Source organism: Scleropages formosus, chromosome 8, assembly GCF_900964775.1.
Source record: "Scleropages formosus chromosome 8, fSclFor1.1, whole genome shotgun sequence".
NCBI lineage: Eukaryota > Metazoa > Chordata > Actinopteri > Osteoglossiformes > Osteoglossidae > Scleropages > Scleropages formosus.
Genome location: NC_041813.1, coordinates 11,238,418 through 11,265,459, shown reverse-complemented (window position 1 = coordinate 11,265,459; position 27,042 = coordinate 11,238,418). Strand labels below are relative to the sequence as shown.

General features: G+C 40.7%; 2 protein-coding genes across 2 annotated transcripts in view; one reads left to right on the top strand and one right to left on the bottom strand.

Moving 5' to 3' along the window:
* Positions 1-4,829, bottom strand: part of atp10d (ATPase phospholipid transporting 10D) — a 34,818-nt gene extending 29,989 nt beyond the window's left edge. Inside the window, exons 1-2 of the mRNA XM_018725132.2 lie at positions 4,737-4,829; positions 731-993 (exon numbers count right to left, since the gene is read on the bottom strand). Coding sequence (XP_018580648.2) covers positions 731-966 — 236 coding nt within the window. The 5' untranslated portion in view covers positions 967-993; positions 4,737-4,829. The remainder of the gene's footprint in view (positions 1-730; positions 994-4,736) is intronic.
* A 1,045-nt stretch (positions 4,830-5,874) lies between these two features.
* commd8 (COMM domain containing 8) lies at positions 5,875-25,675 on the top strand. The gene is made up of 5 exons (XM_018766048.1): positions 5,875-5,947; positions 11,038-11,193; positions 12,530-12,682; positions 17,303-17,458; positions 24,563-25,675. The coding sequence occupies exons 1-5, from the start codon at positions 5,900-5,902 to the stop codon at positions 24,581-24,583; spliced, it is 534 nt and encodes a 177-aa protein (XP_018621564.1). The 5' UTR covers positions 5,875-5,899; the 3' UTR covers positions 24,584-25,675.
* The last annotated feature ends 1,367 nt before the right edge of the window (positions 25,676-27,042 follow it).

The following is a 27,042-nucleotide window of genomic DNA, read 5'->3' as shown; positions in this document are numbered from 1 at the left end:
TTGCTTTACATATTAAAGTATATCATAATTCAGTAGTGTGGCTGAAGTCATATTCTAATGAAAAAAATGAAATTGAAGTAAAACAATTAAAATTACAAATGATGTGGGTGCAGGAAAGAAAACCATGTACATTTATCACAGGAATTTGTTCCTGAAAAGAACTGTAATAAAATGGAATCTACAAATACAGGACACAGCACAGTGCTTAAGGCTGTCATCTGGCAGCCTGAATTCCCCATTCCCCATTTACATCCACATTCCTGCTGTAGTGCCCTTGAGCAAGGTACTTTCCTTGAATTGCTCCAGTAATAATACCCTGCTGTATAAAAAGGGAAAGAAAATCACTGTAAAGTTGTTCCTCTAACATTGTCAGTCACCTTGCACAAAGGTGACTAAGAAAGTATAATAATCCATTCAATTTCAATAACCACTTGCCCTGAACAGGGTTGCAGTGATCCGGAGCCAATCTCACAAGCACTGGGCACAAGACTGAGAGGGGGATTTGCCCTGGATGGGACACCGATCCATAGTAGGCAGCATAATATTATTATTATTATTATTAATAATAATAGCTCAACCATAAGATTAGACAGAAAATCTAATTTAGATAAACATAAAACGCTAGCATTTCACTGCAAAATAGAGGTAAAAACATTTTTTAAAATAGCAAAATAGTTTTAAAAAAAATGTAGAGAAGACATTAAAATTCATATCTCCATCCCACACCTACCTGTGAAATTGCTCAAACAGGTTCATAGGAATGAAGCTGACTAAGGTGTATTTGGTGGTGTGAATGCCGTTGCCATGGTAACCTTTAGTAATTGTGCAGTACTCATCCTTGTATGGCCCATAGCGGGCAATTACTGTTCGCCTCTTGCCAGGGAACTTGTGGCCTGGGCAATCCTGGTTTCCAGAAATGCTTTTACTGGTGGGTGCCCCAGTGGGTGAGGACCAGCCTCGGCCCATCTTGGAAAGCAGTTGTTGACACTGGAGCTGGGGGGGGGGAGGAAAAAAAAAAAAATGAAAATGACCATTTCCTATTCGTGCACTGCCAAACTTTAACACTGTAAATGGTGGCATTAAAAGAATAATATCATACAGCTGAATAGGAAGGGAAATACAGCAATGGCTTCAAAAGTCTAGGGTTTAGCATTTTTCAGGGTAATGTTCTGGCCTGGTAGAAAATCAGGTCAACAGCCTCAGTTGGTTCTGTATCCCTCAGGTTGAAGATATCTGCAAGTCACACACTGTACACCACTTTTTTTTTCCCCCCAGCAAACCTTTGCTTTTCATATTTTGCTGGATTTCTCCCCCCCCCCCCCCCCTTTAAAAGTATTGAGTATTTCCCCATATTTTAAAACACCAATTGGTATGCTAATTTATCTGAGAGATGAGTTAAATCAAGCTAACAATGAAAATCAGCAAAAGTGAATATGTAGCCCATATACCTACATTGAAATGACAAATCAAATCTGCAGTCAGAATTAACCCACACAGGCAAACACCACTAAAAAAAACCCACTTAAAACAAGATGAATTTTTCATCCCCAAAGCTTCAGAGCTCCAGTTGTAAGTTTTTTTTGCTAATTCAACCAAATTCAGCATTGTAAACATCACAATCATCAAAACCACAAAATGACCGACAGGATGAGTGTCACTGTATCAGTCCATCTGACCATATATCAAAAAGGAAGTAAAACAAGTGAACAAATGTAAATGCACAATGGTGAGTATCAGTTTTCACAGTTTTGGATCTGCACAAGCTCACCTGTCAGTGTGATTACAATCATGTTGCTCTACTCCAGCAACATAGCCAGCAGATTTTCAGACAATGTCAACAACTGAACTGAACAGTCCTTTTATGTCTGTAGTTCCATGGAATTCTATTTACTGTTTTTCTGAGATGTTCGTCACTTTGGAGAAAAGCATTTGCTAAATGAATAAATGTAAAATGTATATTACCATCTTTTGACAAAAAATAAACTCTAAAATGAATATAGATAGGGGCGCAGTGGGTTAGACCGGGTCCTGCTCTCGGGTGGGTCTGGGGTTCGAGTCCCGCTTGGGGTGCTTTGGGGCGGACTGGCGTCCCATCCTGGGTGTGTCCCCTCCCTTTCTGGCCTTACGCCCTGTGTTACCGGGTAGGCTCCGGTTCCCCGCGACCCCCTATGGGACAAGCGGTTCCGAAAATGTGTGTGTGTGAATATAGATAAACAAAAAAATACTGGAAACATCTAGGTGAGTACCAAAATAAAAGTACCTAAAATCACTAAGGCAGCCATGTAGTTAAATCACAGCAAATCACAAATAAATACAATGTGTTTTCTATAAAGAAGGTCTGACGGTACTTTAATATTCCAGTTTCGAACCACCTGACAGTGAACACTGAAGAACACCTATTAGTCTGCTGAAATTTTTAAATGGACAAAGAGAACATTGTTGAAGTTTGTGACAGTATAAACAGAACAAGGGATGACTACATAAAGTTGTTTTCAGTGTACCAGGGTCACAGGTGAAAAGTCCCCGAGCAAGAAGCACTAACAGGGTTTTTTTTCTTCCCCCACAAAAAAGCTTTGAAAACTATCACAGAACTGAAACCACTGTGCCATTGTCACAGCAACTGTACGCTACAAGAATCACAGATCTGGTAAATCTAGAGGAATACATAGAGGACAGAGTGCAACAGATTTCCATCTTCATTACTGAACAACAGATTTTTGCTATAGAACAATTGCACATTACTCCTGTTCACAGAGATCAGGTGTGTGGCAGCTATTGGGGAAGGAATGAAGCTACTCTGAAAGCAACAGAATAGCTAAAGGACACTTCTTGTCTGATGACTTCAAGTGTCAAAGTTCACCTTAGTGGAAAACACAGACAGAGAATTTTTGTATACTCTTCCACATTTGCCCCCCATTTTATGACTATGATTTATGAGAGAAAATAAACATGCCCCATAGAAATTCAAATTTTTAACTGACCAGCAGCATTTTTATAGAATACAGAATGGTGTTTAGGAATTCAAACACAGATTCAGGATGCAGACCTGACACCTACCCAGAACAATGATAAAACCTAAGCGGAACCAAATCCCCTCGTATAGTGGTTAGAAATGCTGCCTGTGGATGCAAAATTCACAGGTTCAAATCCCACCTCTTGCTATTGTACCCTTGAGCAAGTTACATGCCCAAAAATCACTCCAGTAAAATTACTGATCTTTCTAAATGAGTTGTAGGTAGCTTAACATTGCTAGTCGCTTTGGAGAGAAACATTAGCGAATGAATAATAAACATACATAAATGTATGTATGTTTTAGAATTAAGATCATAAAGTGATGATTTTTAAACTTATGATATCAAACCCAGGGGGTGCGGTGGCACAGTGAGTTTGGCTGGGGCCTGCTCTCTAGTGGGTCTGGAGTTTGAGTCCTGCTTGGGGTGACTTGTGATGGACTGGCATTCCATCCAGGGTGTCTCCCCTCCCCCTCCAGCCTTGTGCCCTGTGCTGCCAGGTTAGGCTCCGGTTTGCCACAACCCCGCTTGGGACAAGCAGTTTCAGACAATGTGTGTGAGAACTCATCTAATTACTGTATGCTGATATAAATCACTTCAGTGCATAATGAAGACAGGTGGACACACAAAGAAAACATAAGACATTTCCATGGCATGCTAAAATTTGTTTATGAAAACCCTGTCCCCTTATAGTACTTTTCCATTCATTAACAGTTTCAGAATAAAATCACACACACACACACACACACAAACACACACAAACAAATTGTCTCAACCGCTTGTCCCATACGGGGTCGCGGGGAGCCGGATCCTAACCCAGCAACACAAGACACAAGGCTGGAGAGGGAGAGGGCACACCCAGGACAGGATGCTAGTCCGTCGCAAGGCACCCCTAGCGGGAATCGAACCCCAGACCCACCAGAGAGGAGGAGGACCTGGTCCAACCCACTACACCACCGCGACCCCTAGTCTAGAATAAAATCAGGTAATCACTGGGGAAATAGTAGCAAAGACAAACCAGCACCTCTGAATGAAGCCTAAAATGAAAAAAGTAATCTCGTGCTTCTTAGGCTTATTCGATGTCCTTAGGATCTACAGAGAGATCTTAATTATTCTAGTCCTAGTAATGAAACGCTAGTGTTTTCCGTGTATTACTAAGTTGTTTAAATCGACCGTGTACCAGATGACAACACTACTTCCCTCCCGTTCAATCAGAAAATAATATGACCGGCGTTTAGTTTACTCCTAACAAAATTACATACCAGCCAGTACAGACAGAGTATTTCTGTATACACGAAGGCTTCGAAACCAAGCTGCAAAATGACCAGGCCAAGCAGCAAAGCATCCAGATACATTTTTTATAAAACACACACAGCTCAACAAAGTCGCCGATGCTGGGCGAAGACTCTTGGATGGTTTTCCGTGGGTCGGGTTACGAGTGCGAAATACACTAGCGACGGACAGCAGCACAGGGGGTTGATATTAACGTCCTTCCAAAAAACCGAACTGAACCCAACGAGAACACGGAACCGATCGCGTTCCGGTTTCTGAAAGGAGCTCAAGTCTGTCTCCGGCTGCTACTCCACTCTCGGCTTCTTTGCTACACGAGTAACTCGTCCGTAAACCCACAGGGACCCGGAAGCAAGATCCAGAACAGTTATCCAATTTTGCACAAAATGAATGCAACATTGTTACGCCGTTTTAGCTACTTGAGACGCGGCTTACCTTACGTCCATAAAGAGCAAAATGTGGAAGGAACGAACTCGTTCTAGAGTTCAGCCCATGTGAGGAACTCACAAAGAAGCTATCGGGTTTCCCCGTTTCCTATTTTTTAAAAAAAAAAAAAAAAAACTCACTGACTCTGGTTTCAGTCAGGGTCGCCCTAATCACGTGTTGAGGTAGTAGAAAGTGTTATGTGCGTGTTCGAAGCCCTGAGTGCGAGATGAGGGCAGCGTTCTGGACGCCAAGTCAATTTTAACCCGCTTGTCGAGTGTTGGGTGCACTATGTCTTCTGTTTGCCTGGTGTTTTGTACCGACATACAAAGATGAGGAAGGAATCACTGCGGTATTAGCGTAGTTCTGTTCAGCCTCCGTTGTGGGCAGGCTGCGTCCGTGACCCAAGAGTGTTAAACAATGAAAAATATTGATGATCATTAACCCAGTCCACAACCTTTGTATATTATTACTGAAACCTAAGAGGACTGAGTAGAAACTGTAAGACTGCCGTAACACAACATGAGTGTGAAACAAGACGACGATATCAAAGAAAAAATTTAAATGGTTTCATACTACTAAACTATTGGTTTGTGTGACAAAACAGTTATCCAAAAAATACCTGAAAACATAATCAAAGCATAATGAAAGCTTGGCTAGAATTCACCCACAGAGACTGATCGGCCGTGTCAAAATCCTGTTCTACGTTCAGTTCGTCTGGTGTCGTATTATTCACTACGACGGTTGGATGTTCATTGTTCTATTGCGTTACAATCAAAAGTCAGAACAGTGCTTTAATAGGCATGGCTTAAAAACCTGATTTCGACCAGGGAATGAAAAATATCTGCGACTATTAGTGCAGACTTAGATCCAACAGTTAACGTTGACGCGTAATGTGTTCACTTTTGGGTTGGAAACCGTATTTGGATGATACTTCCGTCATCAATATTTCTGAGCAAACATTTGTAGTTATACATAAAATTCGAAATCATCTACAGAGTATTACAGACAGTACCGCAGAGCGCGGGCATTTAACGTTACACTGTAAACGGTACACTCCAAACCAGCGACACGTTGAGCATCAGCCAATCATGTGCCCTGACACGTGTTTCGTATTGAGATCTGCTGACTATAGCAACTTCCGGTTCCACTTCCTGCAAGGAAACGGGAACAAAATGACAGTAAAATTGCTTGAAAAATTGCCCGTTGCAGATTGCTCCAAAGTAAGTAAATAACACATTGCAAATTTCAGTGTTCTTTTTCTGTGGGCTAGTGATATTTTGTTATTTTCTGTAAACTAAATTTAGATTTTAGGTGGTCTACACTAACAGACTGCACACCGCAGTGCACTACTTAGTCTACTACGTAGTACAGAGTGATATATTAAAAGTGCCCAGAGAGGAGTCCTGGTTGCACGCTAGGGAAGGTTTTTACACTGAATAGGCAGGCAGGCGGGCAGGCGGGCAGCGGTAGATGCGATTGGATTACTTTATTCTTATTCATCCCGCTTATTATTACAAGGGACGTCATACGACACAAGACGAGTATAAAATGGTGCAATGTAAAGTGGTGAATAATGAATTTTAAGAAGAAGCACTGACATCACTGAACCAGAATTATTCAAGCAGAATGTCTGTCTTACTGTATACATACACTCAACAATTTTTTTTTTTTTTTTAATGTTAAAGTTGTTTTTTAAAAGTCCTTGGCTATCCTGTTGTTTTTGATTCTACACATTCAAACTAAAAGTGACTACATACAGGGGGTTCTCATGACACCTCTTCTCTGTCAGTCTCCTGTGCCTCACCTAAATAGCTCAGTGGCTGTTATTGAATTTCAACATATTTTATGATCTTGTATTTAAGGATCTTTGCATAGAACATTTTTAACACAGATGGAGTTTAGGATTAAATTAGTGTAGGGACATACTTTTTATATTGTGTGTGCTCATTTGTTCGTTCATTCATTAATAACCACTTGTCCTAATGCAGGATTTACAGTGGTCCAGTTATGGTGCACTCTGGATGGTGCACCAGTCCATTACAGGGCAGTTGTACACACTCTTTCAGTCACCCATATACACATTAATTGCAATTTGGAGTCACCCATTCACATGAAGTATATGTCTCTGGCCTGTGGGAGGAACCCAGAGCACCAGGAAGAAAATCACTTGAGCACAATAAGTGCAAGCAAATTCTGCATAGACTGAGCTGGATTAAAAACCACGTTAAAATGCACAGCCCGGGCACTGTGAGGCACCAGCACTCATAGTGGTGGGGCACATTCAGCCCCTTCAACACTAGGGGACACTAGGGGCCTTTAGTATTTTATAGTCAAAATGGGTAGTGGCACAATCCCAGGTGGAAGAAAATGGGCAAATAAAGGTTGTAGTAACATCAGGCAGGCCTTAGAAGGGAAGAATGTGCAATGTTTTAATTGCAATACTGTGTGTATCTTCCGAGAAAGGATATCTAACACTGGTCTTTGTTTTACTGTGTATATTCTTTGGCATGGCGAAGGTTACTGAGTGCTTTTTTTTTTTCTTTCATGTTGTTCTTAGTGGTAATTTTGTCCTGTGAAAAGACCTCTTGCTTTCATGGATATTTATGGAAGTGCAATGCAAATTCATTATAAATTATATAAATTCTTTATATATTCTTTATAAAGCTTGTTCTTTTTTTAAAGGTGATGTTAAATTTATTGTATTCTTTGTGCATCACCTGTAAAAGGCCAGCTGATACTAATACTACTGCTGTTATTCTACTAAATGTAATCAAATTTCAGTTTTTACTTTTCCAATGCCAATATGTGTTCGTCACCCCATTTACAGTCTAGTACAATTTTAGCTACTTATATATTAAAGAGAACTATCCAAGTGGCGTTACTGTTTCGTGTTCTTTATATGTATTTTTGAGAAATATGGTAGTAACCCATCTCATCTGATAAAGCAGCTGTTAAGGATCAGTGCTTATGTCCATGAGGGACTTCTACTACTTGCCAAAGGCACTTAAACATGAATTGCTTCAGTAAAACATCCATCCATCTTCCTCCGCTTATCCGGGGCCGGGTCGCGGGGGCAACAGTCCAAGCAGAGTCCCCCAGACTTCCCTCTCCCCGCACACCTCCTCCAGTTCCTCTGGGGAAACCCCAAAGCGTTCCCAGGCCAGCTGGGAGACATAGTCTCTCCAACGTGTCCTGGGTCTGCCCCGAGGCCTCCTCCCAGTGGGACAAGCCTGGAACACCTCCCCAGGGAGGCGTCCAGGAGGCATCCGGAACAGATGCCCGAGCCACCTCAACTGGCTCCTCTTGATGCGGAGGAGCAGCGGCTCTACTCCGAGCTCCTCCCGGGTGACTGAGCACCTCACCCTATCCCTAAGGGTGCTCCCAGCCACTCTGTGGAGGAAACTCATTTCTGCCGCTTGTATCCGCGATCTCATTCTTTCGGTCATGATCCAGAGTTCATGACCATAGGTGAGGGTAGGAACGTAGATCAACTGGTAAACTGAGAGCTTCGCCTTACAACTCAGCTCCTTCATCACCACAACAGACCGGTACAATGTCCGCATTACTGCGGACGCCGCACCGATCCGTCCGTCAACCTGCCGCTCCATTTTTCCCCTCACTCGTGAATAAGACCCCGAGATACTTAAACTCCTCCACTTGAGGGAGCAACTCCCTCGTACCGGCTGTTCGTACTCAACCACAGGTTATCACTTTTTAGAATACACAAATTGGTTGAAATAAGTAAAATTCAATGTATGCAAAATTCCATGTTGGTAATCCTTGTTCCTGTCATGTAAAGACTCACACAAGGGCATTTTCTGCAGGATTGTATGAATTATTTGTATGTATCAATTATTTTGGATAATTGTGCTTTTGTTTTTGCTGCTGTTGCGGTTATAAAGTGGTATAAACATGAAAAACATGTAGTTGAGTCGTAATTGCAAGCAAGTTTATAATGTGTTTTGGTAGATATGATCTGACAACTTATTCTTTGTGAGAATTTAGAAGAGCAGACAGTGAATTAATGTGGCGAGACAAACTATTTGCTTTCAGATTTGCACAACAAAATTGCTTCTGTTACACAAAGGCTGAATAAATTAATTTCACATCATGGAGTACAAGAGACTAAAATACCATTCATACCTTTCTTTGTGATAAAATATTCTTGACCAAAGCTGTCCTCTGTTTCACTGGCTGGTTTTTAAACCTGTGTTAGTCAAAGCCCATTTTTATGTGTGGAAGATATCGGGGTCCCTGATTTAAGAGACTAATGTGGACCATAAAAGTGCGACCAGACAGTATTTCCTTCCATTTTTTCTGGAGAGTGTCAAGTGTGATGTATATTCCAAATTAATGCAGACTGGAGCCATTTTCTCCATCCATTAATAAAGATGGAAATTGTGAAGTGGAACAAGTGCATTGTAAGGTGAGAGTCGGCAGCATTCGGAAACTGTCACACCAAAGACATGTTCAAGCTGTGTTGTATAGGAGTTGCATAGCATAGTTCAGCACAAATCATATCACAGGAAATATTACTGTTTTAGGTATTATTATTGGTGTTGACATGGTGGCACAGAAGATAGTACTGTTGTCTCGCAGTGCCTGAGTACTGCAAGAGAATGCAAGTTCCATCACTGATCAGTCCCTGTGAAGTTTTCATGTTCTTTTTTTGTTCATGTGGTTTTCCTCCACATGCAGTCCAAAGACATGCATGCAGTAGCCTGAGTGAATTTCCCCACAGGGATTAATAAAGTATGGTTATATTTGTTGTTATTACTGTTTACTGTATATCTAAGCAGGTATAGAATGGCCTTTTGGCAATCAGTTTTCCATTTTCCTGTTGACAAGCCTACCATTTTGCAAGTTTTAAGAATATTGTGAGACATCCTGTTAGTAAAAATATCAATTTCAGCCAGTCCACAAAAAGTATTTACAATTTTAAACAATATTCTGGAGTTACTTGTTATGAATATTTTACATTGAAACATATATCTAATACATAACAAGTTTGTATGTTTGTCTGTATGAGATGTTACATTTTCTCTATGCAGTACTTAAACTTTCAGAACTGTTTTAGCTGAAAAAAATAAATATATTTTATAGAAGTACATAGAAAATATTGTACCTTTATAACAATTTAATGTAGTAGTTCTATACCTTATAACTTTTCTCTTAATAAAATAATGATTAGGATGCACTGTATGTTACAAGTAGTGGGGTGATTTTTATGCTTTACTGTTATTTGTGTAGGACAACCTGGTTTACTGGTTTTCCTAATTCGATAATTGTTCACACTTTATTGTAAATCTACATTTATTTATTTATGTAGCAGATGTTATTTAAATCTATCAAGACTTTATGTGAACATGTTGATACACACACACACACACACACACACACACATTTTCAGAACCGCTTGTCCCATACGGGGTCACGGGGAACCGGAGCCTACCCGGCAACACAGGGCGTAAGGCCGGAGGGGGAGGGGACACACCCAGGACGGGACGCCAGTCCGTCACAAGGCACCCCAAGCGGGACTCGAACCCCAGACCCACCAGACAGCAGGACTGTGGCCCAACCCACTGCGCCACCACACCCCCGCCATGTTGATACAACTGTAAATAAATTGGGAAGTGATTAACCTGTCTATCACAAACTTGAATCATTGATCAAATCTGTGTGTAACCAACTGGTTGCACAACTTAAATATGCAAACAGCATAGTAAAAAATAACAGCATATTTATAAAATAAATATGCAAATAGAATTTTTCAGTTTTTTTAATTTTTAAACATTTTGTGATACAAAACTCAGGCTGACTTAAAATTCATATTGAGTATCATTTTTTAGTTTTTGAAATATCAAATGGAAAGAAATATTAAAGCATCATTTTGTTATCCATTAAAATGTGTGATTTTGCTTGAATAGGCACACAAAGTTTACTTTTTTGCTTTACCGCATAGCACATTGTACAGTAAATTTGATTTAGCTGACACTTTCCTCCAAAGTGACTTACAGTGCTGCTTACAATTATGTAACCATTTATACAGCTGGGTAATGTTTTATGGACATAGCAATTCAGAGTTGACTACCTTGATCAAACATACTACAGCTGGAGCTAAGATTTTAACCTGGGTCTTTTGAATATATGGCAGCACTATGCTACCTGTCCTGCCTGCTATTGTTGGGGACATGCTGCATTCCTGTTTGAAGGTGTTAATAATATATATAATAATCACTGTAGTGTAATTCAAGTTTATACCTATTTAGTTATGGAAGAAATCAAGTTTTCTAATCACCACCTCCCAAAGTTCCTGCACAGGGTAGTGGATGGGTTGTGTGGAAGAAACCAGCCACAGATGGAAGACTATGGCAGCAGGTGGACTGTGACTGAGTGGATGGAGCTGCTGGACACCCTCTCTGTCCTGTTCTGCTCTGCTGTTGGGAGGAGGTGTTCAGAAGAAGAGGTGAGCAGGATCCCATGTTGCCACATAGTAGACCCACAGCCCTTCATGTCTATAGGCACACTGTATGATAGATGTCGTAAAAATGTCTTTACATTTCAAAAGTTTTCCTCTGAACTAATTCCAATCATAGACAAAGTCAACTGTAAACTCTAGACTAGAGCTGCACAACTGTAGCGTTTGAGGGCCAGAACTGTGTAGATTATAAACATTCATATACATTTGATTTAGTAACTGATGGATGGATTACATGCCTTGTGAAGTGTACTTAATGCAGCTGGAAATATTGGAGTCTACATACAACTGAGAAACTTCTGGACACGTACACCCCTGCAACAAACTCTTGTTTCAGAGGAGGCAGGAAGGTAATGTGACCAGAAGTTCCTGGTTTACATCCTAAGAGGGGAACTTGAAATGAAATGAAGATGGCTAACAGTCAAAACTTTTATGGTTTTGTGGACCACAGAATCAGACTATCAAAAAGAAGTTGCCAATATCTTGCAGTCATCCAAAGAATAAATTCAAATTTCTTCTGTTATGCTATTTTGTGAAAGGGTGGTCTTAGCACTCAAATGAAATTAGGATGATGAGAGCTTTACTTATGATATTACTACTGTACTATTTTTAAATGGTAAAACTGGTAAAACTTTGCCACTCATTATAAATCTCAAATGTGCTAAAGTAATAATACATTAAGCATCAAAGCAATTACTGTAAATTGGCATTTCTCTTTACATTTCGGAAGAAGGTACACAAGCTGTGTGATCAATATGCAGGTAGAACATTTCTAGAGGAGACCTCTTTCCAATGGGTGATAGCTTGTTGAGGCCTGGTGACACAGATGATGGAGCTGAAATCATAATGTTTTGCTTTTTGCTAACTGCTAAAGTTAGCCAAGTTTTTGTTTGATTCTCAGGTGCTGCTTTGTAGAAGTTAATTAGCTGACTGTTAGAGATTTATGTGCTGTAACTTCTGTCACATAAGATCAGCAGTGTCCTTGGAAGGCTACAGATTGTGCTGTTCTTTGTTGAATACTGGATGGAAAGTGAAAACATTTTCCAATTGGGACATTATAAGATAAGATAACACTTTATTGTCTGTTTGCACAGAAATTTATCTTGTTTCACCAGCTCAGCAATCAATTTACCTGAGACATCACACAAAACAATAAAACTTATTAGCTGGCATATGTTTTTAGTTTAATCTGCAAAATCACTTTTTTGCATGTATGACTTTAATCAGGCGTGTTCTGCAGTGAAGGAGCAAAGAGTAACCCACAGACACTAGAGCCCTCATTGGACACTGGACAAGGTTTGTGAACATCATATTTAACACTTAGGTGAAGGAGTCATTGGCAGACCTTGACAGCAGCTATTCCAGCGCCATCCTGTCATGCCTGAAAGCCCGACATGAGGATATACGACTGGCTCTGGTGAACAGAACAAATTGTGTGTGTTCTGCTCAGCTGCAGGACTTCGACTGGCAGCTTAAGGTATGGTTTCCCTCTCTCCACGTCTCCACCAAGTAGATTGGAGCAGTCTGTACCTTCTAGTGAGTGTGTCACTTAGTCTTCATGAATTTGGACTCTCAGCTGGCCAGAAGTTCAATTCAGTTCAATTTATTTTTCCAGGGTGCTCTTCTCACACAGTGAGACATAGTGCTAACATAGGCATAAGGCAAGAAAAATAAATACATCAGATAAAGAAACAAAGAAGACAGTTGACTACCAGCTATCAAAATATAGTGCTTTTATAGAGCTATAAGTATGCCTACTGGCCATAGAGGATAGGAACAAAAACTCCCAGTCAAAAATGAGGGAGAAAAAAAAAAACCACTGGGGATTCAAGGGCCAGTGGCTGCCCACCCCTCCTGGGCATTCTAGATTAAATAAGAATTGTAAGATAGTTTACAGGTAATATTGATAGTGCTGCTGTATGGTTGCTTGAATTCCCAGCTCATTATGGTACGTCTAGCCCATCATGGTAGTTGGTCATCTTCAGTTGGCATGGTGTGCGTCTGTGACTGCTGGCCGGCCTCCTCAGGTCTTATGTAGGGAGACAACTCTCAACAAGAAGGAACAGTAATTTGTAACTTAAACAAGTAAATTTAAGAATTCTAAGACCCTTTTTAAATTTGGACAAAGATTCAGCAGTTCTGAATAACATGAGGAAGTTGTTCCACCAGAACAGAGAACCTCCGTGCATGGGACCACCAAGAGGGTAGATCTAGAAGAGCATAGCAGTCTGGTTGGGGTGTAGCTGATGATCAAGTCTTGTAGATAGCTGGGAGCAGTTCCACTGATGCATTTGTAGGCCATAACCACGGTCTTAAATTTGATCTGGGCAGCTGTTGGAAGCCAGTGCAGAGAACCGAGTAGAGGAGATACATGGGAATACTTCGGCAAGTCAGACAACTGGGGCAGCATCATTCTGTATCAGCTAGAGAGGTTTGATGGCAGTAGCAGGAAGGCCACACAGGAGAGAGTTGCAGTAGTCCAGACAGGATATCACCATGGCCTGAACAAATAGTTGCATAGAGTCTGTTGTGAGGTAAGGACGGATCCTGCGGATGTATCTGCAGGTCCAGGTTGTGACTGTGATGTGCTGAGGGAAAGAGAGACTTCAGTTGGTTATCACTCCCAGACTCTTAGCTGAGGAGGTAGGCAAAATGTTGTCCAGTTTGATCATGACAGGAAGACAGGCCAGCTGAGAGGTGTAGGATCTCTGTTTTGGAGAGGTTAAGTTGTAGGTGGTGATCAGACGTCCATGCAGTGATGGTCATGGCAGTGTCTGCTCCAGGTGGAAATCATAAGCATAGTAGTGGTATCTGAATCCATGGGAGGCGATGATAGGGCTGAGGGAGGAGGTATTTTTTGTAGAAATTCAAATCCAACCGAGTCTTGGATTTTCGCAAGATGCATACCTGCAAATGCACCACCTTCACAAACTCAAACCATCATGGATTGCCTCCATACTTACCTGTGGTACCTGGAGCTGTTTACCCACATCAGCCAGTAGCTTCCAATCCCATGTGTTACCCCACCTACCAATGCACGTCCACTCTTGCGTAGTGTTAACCTCTCCTACCCCCACAAATTCAATTGTTTTATCTATACTGCATGGGGGGTGCGGTGGCGCAGCGGGTTTGGCCAGGTCCTGTTCGCTGGTGAATCTGGGGTTCAAGTCTCGCTTGGGGTGCCTTGTGACGGACTGGCATCCTGTCCTGGGTGTGTCCCCTCTCCCTCAGGCCTTGCGCCCTGTGTTGCCGGGTTAGGCTCTGGCTTGCCGCGACCCCACTTGGGACAAGCGGTTTCAGACTGTGTGTGTGTGTGTGTGTGTGTGTGTGTGTGTGTGTGTGTGTGTGTGTGTGTGTGTGTGAAAGAGAGAGAGAGAAACTATACTGCAAACAGGCAAAGAATTCGCCACTTGCTCTCTTATTAAATCCTGTTGAAATAATGGGAAAATAGAAAGTACTTTTCATAATCTGAATAACGAAAGGGCCACAAAATAACAATGCCAGTACTATGGTTTAATCAATTGGTGCTCATTGCACCTTCCTTGACACCTTGACACAGATGAATGCAGTTTTATTTGAACAAGAAAGGCTAATCTGTGACTATATGCATGGGAAAGACAACACACAGACACTCTTACGCTGCAAATACTTTCTGGCTTTATTTCTATCCTCCTTCTACATCAGAACACAATTAAAGACGATACACAAACATCATCTGAAACCGCTTGTTCCAAGCAGGGTCGCGGCAAGCCAGAGCCTAACCCGGCAACACAGGGCACAAGGCCTGAGGGAGAGGGCACACACCCAGGATGGGACGCCAGTCCGTCACAAGGCACCCCAAGCAAGACTTGAACCCCAGACCCACCAGTGAACAGGGCCTGGCCAAACCCGCTGCGCCACCGTGCCCCTAAAGACAATACATTTATCCAAAAAATTAAAATGAGTCGTATCAATAAGGGGACCACAAGTTTTAACTCATCTATAAATAACGCAATTTCCACAGCAGTCAGACAGGAATTCTTAGCCTCTTTATGATTCAGAAACAGAAATTCAACAGAATTTGAACAAGGAGTAATGTGAGCAGCAGAGTAGCTGTTATTAACAAATAGCAAAATGCAACAAATTTTTATCTAAAATGTTTAATTTTATATCATTTATGTAGTTTTAAAGAGCAATTCCTCAGGCTTGATCTGGTCACTCACCAATGCTGCCAAGCAATAATCATAATAACACAGAGGCACATTTCACAATTACTTAGAAGGGTGATATGGTTCTTAAATATGAGGATCGCCAGTTTCTTCTGTTGCAGAATTAGACATCTTTATGGGGCAAATGACTGCTCAACTAGCTAGTTTAGGTGAAATGTTTGAAAATGGTGATTTCTGATAGTACAAGGGAGTATAATCAAGTGAAAAAGATTATTAACCTACAGCAGCGGAGGCTACTTAGTGCTGCAGGAATACTCAATACATTCTAATTAGACTGAGCCCTGAGGGGGTTCAAGGTTAATGTAAGATTCTTACCAGTTTTTTTGGTGAATATTCAGAGACTAATATTTTCAGCTCTCATGCTAAGTTTAATTAGACACTTTCAAACACGCATGTTTAATTCATTCACATCTAAGAAATGAATTTAGAATTTACACAGCCTAATTAACTGTTTGAACAAAATCAGATTATTGGCATGTTAGACTGGTAAAGACCTGCAAAGGCAAACTGTAATTAGGCAGTCTATTTTTTAAATACTATGCTGTTTAGGATATTACCTACCTACTCCATACCATTTCTTACCATGCATTCACCTGCTTATCGAAAGTCCAGACATGCAAATCACAGTGTAATTAAGCCTTCATTAAACTATTTGAAATATTTTCTCTTACATGCAAGCACCCTAGAAATTTTCCCAGATACAACACATACTTTAATTTGATCTCTGGTTTCACAAACCACATAAGGCCCTTAGTGCGGCTCACTTACCCACGTTTTATGACTGCTGGACTTCAGACTTCAGGACTGATCTTGGAAAACGTTTATTCTGACAGAGGATATGTTCCGGTCTTTCAGGGACACGCAGGAAGAAGCTAAAATGAACTTTCCTCCTCACTAAACAGGCTGCCATAATCCTAGACCAAATCCAGGAAGAAATAATTGTTTTTCCACATCGGTGCTAATACCGGGTTGTCATTTTCCTTTCTCTGCCTTCTAGAGAATTTTCTGGAGAAGGGGGTTGTGTGTGAAATATGTTTTAGCACCAGCAGTGTTTTTAATTGATAGGATGAGCCAGCCTGATGATCATTCAGATCAGCTCACTGATAGCTGGAGGTGGGAACTTAAACATGAATCAACTGTTCTGTCCCCTGTCTTTAATGACATGCTTGTGTTTTCATTTGTCATTCAGGGGTTTTGCTGTGCTGCTGCTAGCCCCTAACACTGGTGATTTACATTTGAAATTGCAGTCATTTCTTTGGCTGTAATGATTCAGGTGCAGTGTGTTTACAAAGGGTGTCTTGCAGTGCCGTATCACCAAGACCTCACTGTCACCTCTGACAGCGGTTTGTAAATGTTATTGTGTAGAGCAGCAGGATAACCGCTGGGTAGATACACAAGGACAAAATGCCTAGATGGACAGGACACCAGGGTGCAGAAATGAGACTGATCTGATATGAGCTGCACCAAGGAGCGGTATAACAGACAAAGAGGAGCGTCACCAGAATTAATCATTTCTGTCACTGAACAAGCTTACATTTCGAGACAATGATACTGTAAGCTCAATGACTCACTGTGAGTAGTGTTGACTGAAGGTCATGTGACTCCTTTAAATGAGCTAGTAAAACACAGTTCTCTAAGAGGGGAACTGAATCTTGAGTATTGTTCACAACATAGGACTTCATTCATAAGGATACTTTAGAAGTGGTCAGTCTTTTTCTGAAATTTTGTGCTACCTCTAAAGCATTGATGACCTCGAACTAGCATGAATTTGAAAGAAATATCACCCCTCTTATTTTGACTACAAAGAATGTCCAGTGGACAAATGATGTGTTCACATAACAAACATAACTTAACCTCATCCCTTTCTGCCATTTCTCACTTTTGCACAGTTGGCTCTGTCCAGCGACAAAATCTCTTCACTCCAGATGCCACTTTTGAACTTGAGCCTTGATGTGAAGGAAGGCGGTGTAGTGAGGCCAGTGTCCTTGGAGATGAACCGAGAGGAGCTGCACACCCTGATAAGCACACTGGAGGCTGCCAACAAGGTACAAAGAGCTTTTCAGTTTCTACAGGCAGAAATGTACTTCTCTGTCTTTCTAGAGACAATAATAGAAGGTTTTTCCTCTCAGTGGAAGATGAAACTGAGTATGAAGGCATCTGAGAAGGTAGTAGCTGTATAATGAGAGTACAGCAAACACATCTTTGGCAGACTGTAACTTTTCCTTACATCAAAACTGTCTTTGGGTTGTGCCACATCATTTCAGTTGGATTGAGGTCTGAACTCTTGACTTTGCAATTTTCTTTTATTTAAGTTGTTCTGTTCTGGATTTATTTGTGCATCACCCAGCTTCTATCAAACTTCAAGAGATGACATTCTCTTGAAGCCCCACACTGTTGATGCGCCTTCCACCATGGTTCACACTTGCAATGAGTTTTTGATGCTGGTGTGCAACATTTTTTCTTCCAAACATCCATCTCATCTGTCCACAGAAGTGTGGAACATCCAAGTAGTCTTTTGCAAACTTGAGACATAGAGCAGTTTTTTTTTTTTTTTTTTTTTTTTTTTTGTTCTTGATGGCAGTGGTTTCCTCTGTGGTGTCCTTCCATGAATACTTTTCTTGTTTAGTGTTTTCCATATAGTGGGCATATCAGCAGAGACTATGACAAGTTCAGTCGTTTTCTGCAGGTCCATTGCCGTTACCCTTTTGCTGTTACCAAGTCGGATCAGCAGCTACAGGAACATTTCATGGAGGTTTTTGCTGCTGAAGTAGGTCACTAAATACAAGGGTTTACACACTCTTTCCTGACTGGACTGTGAATGTTAAAATCATGTATTCAATATAGATGAGAAGTATGATCATTTGCATGTAATCACATGTAAACTAATCAGTTTAAGCAGATTGTCTGTTATTGTGGCTTATTTGAACCTCAGACCAGATTTTATGAGTAATTAATGCAGAAATCTGGGAAATGTCAAAGGGTTCACAAACTTTGTGCTGTAACTCTGGGAATCCTGTACAACATGCCTCCTTTGAGGACTGCTTCCTATTATTGCCTACACCTACAGCACACATTGAAACAAGGAAGGAAAAGGGAAGCAGAGGTTTGAATCATTGTGTCGTGCCCAACAACGCAGGGCCAATGGAGTGCCTGTAGAGGGTTTTATGGCGGTCAGGTTTGGGATCTTGTTCGAATCTATGCTTCTAGTGCTGGGTATTGACCCACTTCTGTCGAGGGATGCCATGTTAAAGCTTGCCCGGAGCTGCTCCACCGTGTCTCAAGTGCTTACAAGTGCAACATTCCATGTTTTGTTATGCAAGAGCCCCTGCAGCTGACTGTTTTCTCTTCTTGTCTGTATAATACACTCACCTCTCAAGAATCAAGTTACATTTACATTTATTCATTTAGCAGATGCTTTTGTCCAAAGCGACGTACATCTCAGCAAAAGTACAATTTATGCATTACATTAAGAGAAAGAGACATGGCTGCAGACATGTGACTCTCAAGTAAACCTAGTCCGTTACCTTCCGCTTGCTGCACCGATGTTCATCTTTCAAGTAGGTGCATAAAACACAGGATAGACAAATGATGATACCCTTCTACCATTTTTTTTTTTTTTTTTTAAATATTATAAGATACACAAACAACCACATATAATGCCGGAGCAGCGGCTGAATAAAGGCTTATCTGGGGATGCCCATGAAGTTATGGTGCATGAACATTTACACCGTATATGAGCTGGAGAGCTCTTGGGCGAAATGGGTCTGGAAAAGGTGAGTTTTCAGACCCTTCTTGAATGCAGACAGAGTTTCACAGTTCTGAGTGAGAGGGGAATATCATTTCACCACAATGGAGCCAGAAATGAGAACCTCTGTGCTTTACCTTTTGTGCGCAGGACCAGCAAGCGAGCAGAATTAGACGAGCGAAGGGGTGTGGCTGGGGTGTAGCGGTTGATCAAGTCCTGTAAATAGCTGGGAGCAGTTCTACTGATGCATTTGTAGACAATAACCAGGGTCTTGAATTTGGTTTGGACAGCTATAGGAAGCCAGCGCAGAGAAATGAGTAGAGAGGAGATAAGTGGGAACGCTTTGGCAAATCAAACACAACTCGTGCAGCAGCATTCTGTAATAGCTGTGGAGGTTTAATGGCAGTAGCAGGAAGGCCACACACAAGAGAGTTGCAGTAGTCCAGACAGGAAGTCACCATGTCTGGACAAGTAGTTGGGTAGAGTCAGTTGTGAGGTAGGGACAGATCCTACGAACATTATGCACGATGTATCTGCAGGACCAGGCTGTGGCTTCGATGTGCTGAGAGAAAGACAAACTCGTGTCAATCGTTACTCCCAGACTCTTAGCAAAGGAGGTAGGCAAAATGAGTAGGTTGTCCAGTTTGATCGACAGATCGTGACAGGAGGACAGACCAGCTGGGTGGTGAAAAATCTCTGTTTTGGAGAGGTTGAGTTGGAGGTGGTGATCACATCCATGAGGAGATGTCCGACAGGCAGGCAGCAATGCATGCGGAGATGTCTGACGCACCAGGTGGAAAGGAGAGGAAGAGCTGAGTATTATCAGCATAGCAGTGGTATTTGAATCCATGGGAGGCTGTGACCGGACTGTGGGAGGAGGTGTAGATCGAGAAAAGAAGAGGACCCAATACCAAGCCCTGCAGGACACTGGTTGAGAGAGGCAGAGGAGGAGAACGAGAGCTCTGCCAGACCACTTGATAGGATCTATCAGATAGGTAGGACTCAAACCATCTTAGTGCCGCACCTTTAATCCCAAGCTGATTAAGAGAGGAGAGTAGAATCCAGTGGTTGACTGCGTCGAATTCTGCAGACAGATTGAGGAAGATGAGGACCGAGGAGAGGGAGGCGGCTCTAGCTGCTGGGAGAATATCAGACACCACCAGAAGGGTCGTCTCAGTGGAGTGACCAACTTTGAAACCAGACTAATATGCATCGAGGAGATGGTTCCGGGTGAGGAAATCAGACGGTTGATCACAGGCAGAGCGCTCAACAAGACGTTAAGGTCATCCAAGAAGCAGCCGAGAGGGCCAGGAGAGCAATAAAGAACAACCACAACAAGAGTGATTGGGGCAGTGATAGAGACAGCATTCCATTCAGATGAGGACAGATCATGCAGGTGAAGATGAAGAAAAGAGTATTCCCACCGGGGAGAGATGAGCAGGCCTGTGCCTCCACCTCTGCCGGAGGAACAAGAGGTGTGAGAGAAGGGAGTAGTTAGTGGAGAGTGCTGCAGGTGTGGCTGAGTTGTCTGGTGTGATCCAGGTTTCAGTTAGAGCCAGGAGGTCCAGTGAGAGATGGGAGCAGTAAGCTGGTATGAAGTCAGCCTTTCTCACAGTAGACTGGCAGTTCGAGTCCCAATGGAGAAATTAAAACAAGATGGAGGGTTTGACAGGTGAGGATAGACCAGGTTACTGTAGCAGCAAGAGCGCCCAGGTCTCTAGTGGTGATAAAGTCGCACGGCTCGCCTACCATAGAAGACTTTGATGGTCAATATGTTGGATGCATGATCCCTTGCAGACACCTGTACCGGTGGCCTCCCACAGGTAGACTCCCGTGTCTTTGCACTCCGAGTCTTTGCACCAAGAGGCTGCCGCAACCGCTGCTGCTACAGATCGCCAGCCACTATTTAAACCTGGCTAAATGCCTACCAGCTAAGATTCCTAATCGAAATCAAAACTACTCCAACAAGGGCGACCAAAACAAACAACCAAACAGACGCGATTAATCGATCCACAGAGTCACGCCCACTCCCTGCTAAGGGACACAGAAATGTTCTGGAGAACGTGCACCCTAACAAACTTCTAAATACTATTTAACAAACAAATTAATTAAAGTACCACACACCACTACACAGACATACAACCGATTGTGTCTATTAATCCACACAGCTACACAACAGGAATGTGCGTCGGGAAAAAACGGTAGTAAAACAGCTACACTTATCTGAAACACCACGAACAGCAGCAACAGACCTCCAACGGAAAATATAATGCACAATGAACAGGGTAGATGGCTTCCATGCAATTTAAGGGGTCGGGGGCGGAGATTTCTAATCGAAACTCCCGAAGTTCCCCCAAAGAATGTGGCTTTTATACAGATGTTTAAACAAAAGTTTTTTCATTAGTGTTATGAACAGTACCAGGTCATGCCAACATAAGGGAAGAAATAGTATACCAAGAATGCACCCAAATATATAAATTGGGGGCAAAAGGTTAGAATTCATAGAAATGAACACAGCCCAATTTAACCAGAAAGCTGTCAAGATTTTCCGGAATTCCTTTGGATTGTAATGCAGATGATGCAATCAAATGTTAATTTTTTCAAATGGAAGAAAAGGTAACGCTTTGGTCTTCCACATACAGTGCATTCAGAAAATGTTTAGACTCCTTTACTATTTCACATTTTTTTATGTTGCAGATTTAAAAATAAAAACTGATATTTCAGTTTTTTTTTTTTTATTTTTAATCAATTTGTAAAAAATTCTAAAATCCTGTTTTTGCTTTGTCATTATGGGTTATTGAGTTTAGAGTGATGTGGGGAAAGAATTTAAGTGATTTTTGTATAAGGCTGCAACATAAAACAAATGGAAAAAATGAAGGGGTCTGAGTACTTTCTGAATGCAGTGTATTTACAGAGGAAATTTCTGTATGATGCAGACCATACATTAAAATTTCCTTGCCAAGTTTGTGTAATCAGCCTATGTTTCATAATTTAAAAAAAGAATTTGGGTTGTGGTTTAACAAAAAATTGATTGGGACAAGTCAAACTTTCCGTTAAAGGTTTTTTGAATGGTAGAGTGAATCCCATTCCAGCGACCTTGAATCATGTGATATCCTCAGAATAAATGAGTCCAAGTGCCTGGAATGGCCTTACATTTAAAACATAGATAAGATGTCCCAGGGAATATCCTGTGAAGACAAACTGGTCTGAGGTGGACTCTGAACGAGTGTGAAGTTTTGTTCCTGGATGCTGAGGGACATGCAGCCTTTTAAGACTGCTTCTCAGATAAAAGCTTTCATTTTCTGGAGAGAAATAAAAATAGCACTTCTCAAGCACTTCTCCTCTCACTTACACCAGGAGCATATGCCATTTGTGCTGGTGTAACCTTGAGATTTCAGTTAGATGGTTTCATCATTTCTGACACTTATTTTGCATTTTAACTGTCTCCTGGGACATGTAAATAAAATGGCTTATTTTAGCAACAGATTTAATTTGTTGCCCTGTTGTCAAGTTACAGATCAGATGTACTGAATGCTAAGCAGAAGACTTACATAGAAAAACAATGCTACGTTATTATTTTTAATTTTTTTTTTTAAATGAATCTTGTATTTACAGTGAGCAGCTAGTGAGCATTGGTTCAAAGCATCTAAAGCATACTATGGAGATACAGGCGCATGTCAGCTTTCTATCAGTTTTCTTAGTTATAAATTAGCTGGTAGTTTTTTTATACATCCTGACTGGCATTCAGTTCTTTCCTACCTCTCTTTTGCATCTTCTGGTAAGAGTGTACATATATGAGCCTTTAAAAGTTTAGAATCACCCAGAATATTCATGTTTTTGGAAGAATTGATAACTTTTTTGTCATAGTACTGTTAAATTGATTTAAAAATATACCCAGGACATCATTACTAATGTTACAACTTATTATTTCCATATGTGTCACTGGGTGAGAAGACCGCTCTATAAAAAATAAAAAAAAAAAAAAAATAATAATAAATAATAATAATATAACTGCAAAGCTTCATTTTTGGTTGCCCCAGTATCTTTATGGGAAGACAATGCAATACTGAAGACTTGGACTTATTCATTTATAGTACTCTTTTTTTCCAGTCATCCACCATCCAGCGTCAGTTTTTTTGCCCATTTTAATCTTTTTCTCTTTGAAACTGTAGCTCTAATGCCAGCATCCTGGAGTCATTTGACTGCATATTTGGACTGCATTTCACTGGTATGTCCTCTGTACTATTTAAGGAAGTAGCCAACTGAGGACATGTAAGGTCTCTGTGTCTCACACTACAGACTCCAGCGTAGTTATCCTCTTGTGCATTTATACATCCTTGCCTTCTGCTTCTTTTTCTGTCTTGGTTGGATCCAGTTTGCCCTCTTCTCCCAAGACAGTAGTAGACACCTTTGTATGAAATCTTCAGTTTCCTGACAGTGTGATGGATGGAATAACCTTCATTTTGCAAAATAGCAATAGACTGGCATGTTTTGTTTTGACTATTTTTGAACCTGGAAATGAACTTTAAGAATGCCAGTACCTTGCAACCCAAGGAAAGCCAATTTACTTTCTTTCTTGAGCAGAATAACAGGTTTCAGCTGTGCTAACACAATTATAAAGGTTTCTCTACCATTACCATTTCTCTTGCACCATTACTATTAGAGTTTACCATTAGGATAGTACAGTAATGGCTGCTGAATATGGGGCTTTACAGTCATAAGTAAATAATAAAAGATAAATCAGTAATTTCAAGCCACAACAGCCATTTGCAACATTAGTAATGATGTCTTGAGTATATTTTGAAATGAATTTATCTTGATAAAGTATAAGTTCTCTGAAAAACTTAAAAATTTCTGGGTAATTCTAAACTCCAAACAAATGCAAGTGCATACACATGCATACATATCTCTCCACTTATAAACAATGCAGTAATACTTTGTTTTTATGTATCCTTGGGATCAGTTTTCTTACCCTGCCATGCTAACACACAGACTGACAGGAGTTCAAGTGATTTGTTTGCACTGCTACATTTTAGATATTTTCCAGTTTCATCCAGCCAATTGTTGGCTGCCTTCTCTCCCAGTAGTCTTGATTGCAGCATTAAGTCACACACTGGTTTCATTGAAAGAACAAGCCAGCCATTGTTAGGCAGTCAAATTTAGGGGTGAAAAGCAAGTTTAGAAAACAAAAAGACACTTTAAATTTTAATCACATCTCTATCTGTACAACTTTAACCAGTGGAAGGAAGGATCTTTGAGCTACTTATTATAGTGTCATCTGCCAAGCTTAGTAGTTATCAAAAATGACTTCCACAGCTTTCAGAATGTGAATTACCACAGCTTGTTCCTGCTCTAAGTCGCAGTTCCTCTCATTCCATCTGTTTCTCCGTTTGTTCCCTGGCAGGTTGTTCTCCAGCTTAAATGAAAATGAAAAACCTGTATCTGCTTCTAGAAGAATGGTCCACAAATGTGCTGAAAACTGATTCCACAACCATCATCATCAGAGGGTGCACTCGAATAGGCAAGGGGATATGTGTTGTCTTCAGAGAGCACCCTAGACAATGTCAGGAGCAACATCTGCCACACACATTCTGCTGTTGAATGTGCAAAGAGGTGCAAGATTATTCTCTTTTTGAATTTCTTATTCATAATAAATTGTACATTAATGTTTGCTTTACATTAAATATTGTGGTAAACAACTGTATCTAATAATTTTATGTGTTATGAGAAATAAACTACACTACAAAATGCCTACAGTGTACATGATCCAAGTTTACACATGGTGGGAAAAAAACTGCCCTAAAACACAGGCTAAATGTGTGGTAGAAGACTAGCGCAGAAAATATAAAAGCTCATTCCAATGCTCCAGTAAAGGTCAATTCACTGAAAGAAAAAACTTGTAATTTCCCATGTGTCACATAGCTGAATATCTCTGATTATTTGCGTTGCGAGTTTAAGCAATGTTAAGGGTAAAATATGTTGAAAGTTAATTTGATATGTTCATCCCTGGTTCAGGGGAATGACAGTATGTGCAGGTGCAGCTTGATTTCAACGAGAGAGAGATGAATTAGTTATATAAACTATTATGCAGCTCATAATCTCCACAGCAGTGTTGTCCTGTAAGATCAGTTATAACTGATTCAGACATCTAATACATCCAACTAGTCTTTTGTGTTTTTGACATAATTTGATAAAAATCACAGATGTAAGAAAGCAGTGGAGAACAACAAGGGGTGCAAACCCTGCCTGTGCACCTGCTTGAACCAATAATGTTGTATTACCGTTAATGATAGGTAACCCTTTCTCCCTGGATGTTCATAGCATAGAACATAGTAACTGCTTGCATATTTGCATTTATTCATTTGGCAGACACTTTTCTCCAAAGCAACTTGCAATAAACTCTATGTAGTGTTGTCAGCCCACACACCTTAATCACCAAGCTCCCTTACACTGTACTGTTCTGTACACTACTTGCAATGGGTCACTCATCCATACATCAGTGTAACACACTGTCACTCCCTATCGATGAATCTGAACAGCATGTCTTTGGACTGGGGGAGGAAACCCATGCAGACACGGGTAGAACGTGCAAACTCCGGACGGACTGAGCAGGGATCGAATCCATGTCCTCTCACACCACCCAGGCACTGTGAGACAACAGCGCTACTTGCTGTACCGCTGTGCTGCCCATTCCTGCCCCTATTTTTCTGGACACCAGGCTTTTGCATGGTTTTGTTTACTGCACAGGCATTCAAGATTATTTAAATTTTTTTTGTATCTTTGGCCTTTGAAATTCATACATCGACATGCAATGCATGGAGCACCCATGAGGCATCACATCAGCAAGGGTGCTGAACACTCCCATCAGTTTAGTCAATAAGTTATATTATTCATTTTGCACTTCATAAATACAGTTGTTTGCATTTTCATGATTCATCCCTTTTCATTGTGCTTATTTTAAAGGAAAACAGACCTAAATGAATAATGCACAATATTACTGTAGGGACTTAAAACACAACTTGGAAATAAGGTGTCATTCATAAAGGGAATCTATTTTTAATGTGTTTATTGATATTAATGCAAATTCACAGTAGAAGGCTACATTTCCATTTTTTCTTTTGTAAGTTTGTATAATATCAAAAGCATAATAATTTACAGTATTTGAAGTGCTTTGCATTGGCACACACATTGTTTCACAATGGACCATATAAATGCCTTCATTTGTGAATGAAAAACACAAAGCATGAATATAATCATAATTTCCTGTAGCTGGTCAACAAAAAACTAGTTTGAATGTGAACATATAAGGAGGCATTCACATGTAGATGTTTACTTGAACTTAATGAAGACATGAGAGCAAGTTTCAGACTTACTGTTATGACCCTGTTATTAGACTCATAAAAAGAGCAGGTGAGATATAAAGATTCTGAAATGATATCAAATTTTCCTTAAGGATTTTTTCTTTGGATGGTTTACTGGTATTTTGTGTGTTGTAGAGTTAGAATCTGTTATGGTATCCTATGTAACAAATTTCATTTAAAAGAATAAGGTAAAGGTTATTAAAATGTCTTCAGCAACAGAAATGTTATACACTGGCTCCTTGTGTTACAAATGTGGAGATAAAATTTTTTAAAACAAATGTGGAAATACACTTTCCAGCTTATTTTTTTAATAACTGTATCAATTTTGTCATTAACTGAGCGAACTTGACCTGTTTTAAATACCCAACCAATAGATGGCAGTATCATACACTCAAACAGAATAGAATTGAGGTATGGCTCAATTCTGCTGACTTCCGCTGTATTTACAGCTCATGCCTGGCATTGGTCAGTATCAGTGATCAACAAGAAGATGAGGAACACTGCACATCTTTTTGGAATGAGT

Coding starts and splice junctions, on each gene's coding strand:
- commd8 (XM_018766048.1), top strand. CDS start 5,900: ATGACAGTAAAATTGCTTGAAAAATTGCCCGTTGCAGATTGCTCCAAA. Junction 11,194..12,529: donor GGAGGTGTTCAGAAGAAGAG/GTGAGCAGGATC, acceptor TTTAACACTTAG/GTGAAGGAGTCATTGGCAGA. Junction 12,683..17,302: donor ACTTCGACTGGCAGCTTAAG/GTATGGTTTCCC, acceptor ACTTTTGCACAG/TTGGCTCTGTCCAGCGACAA.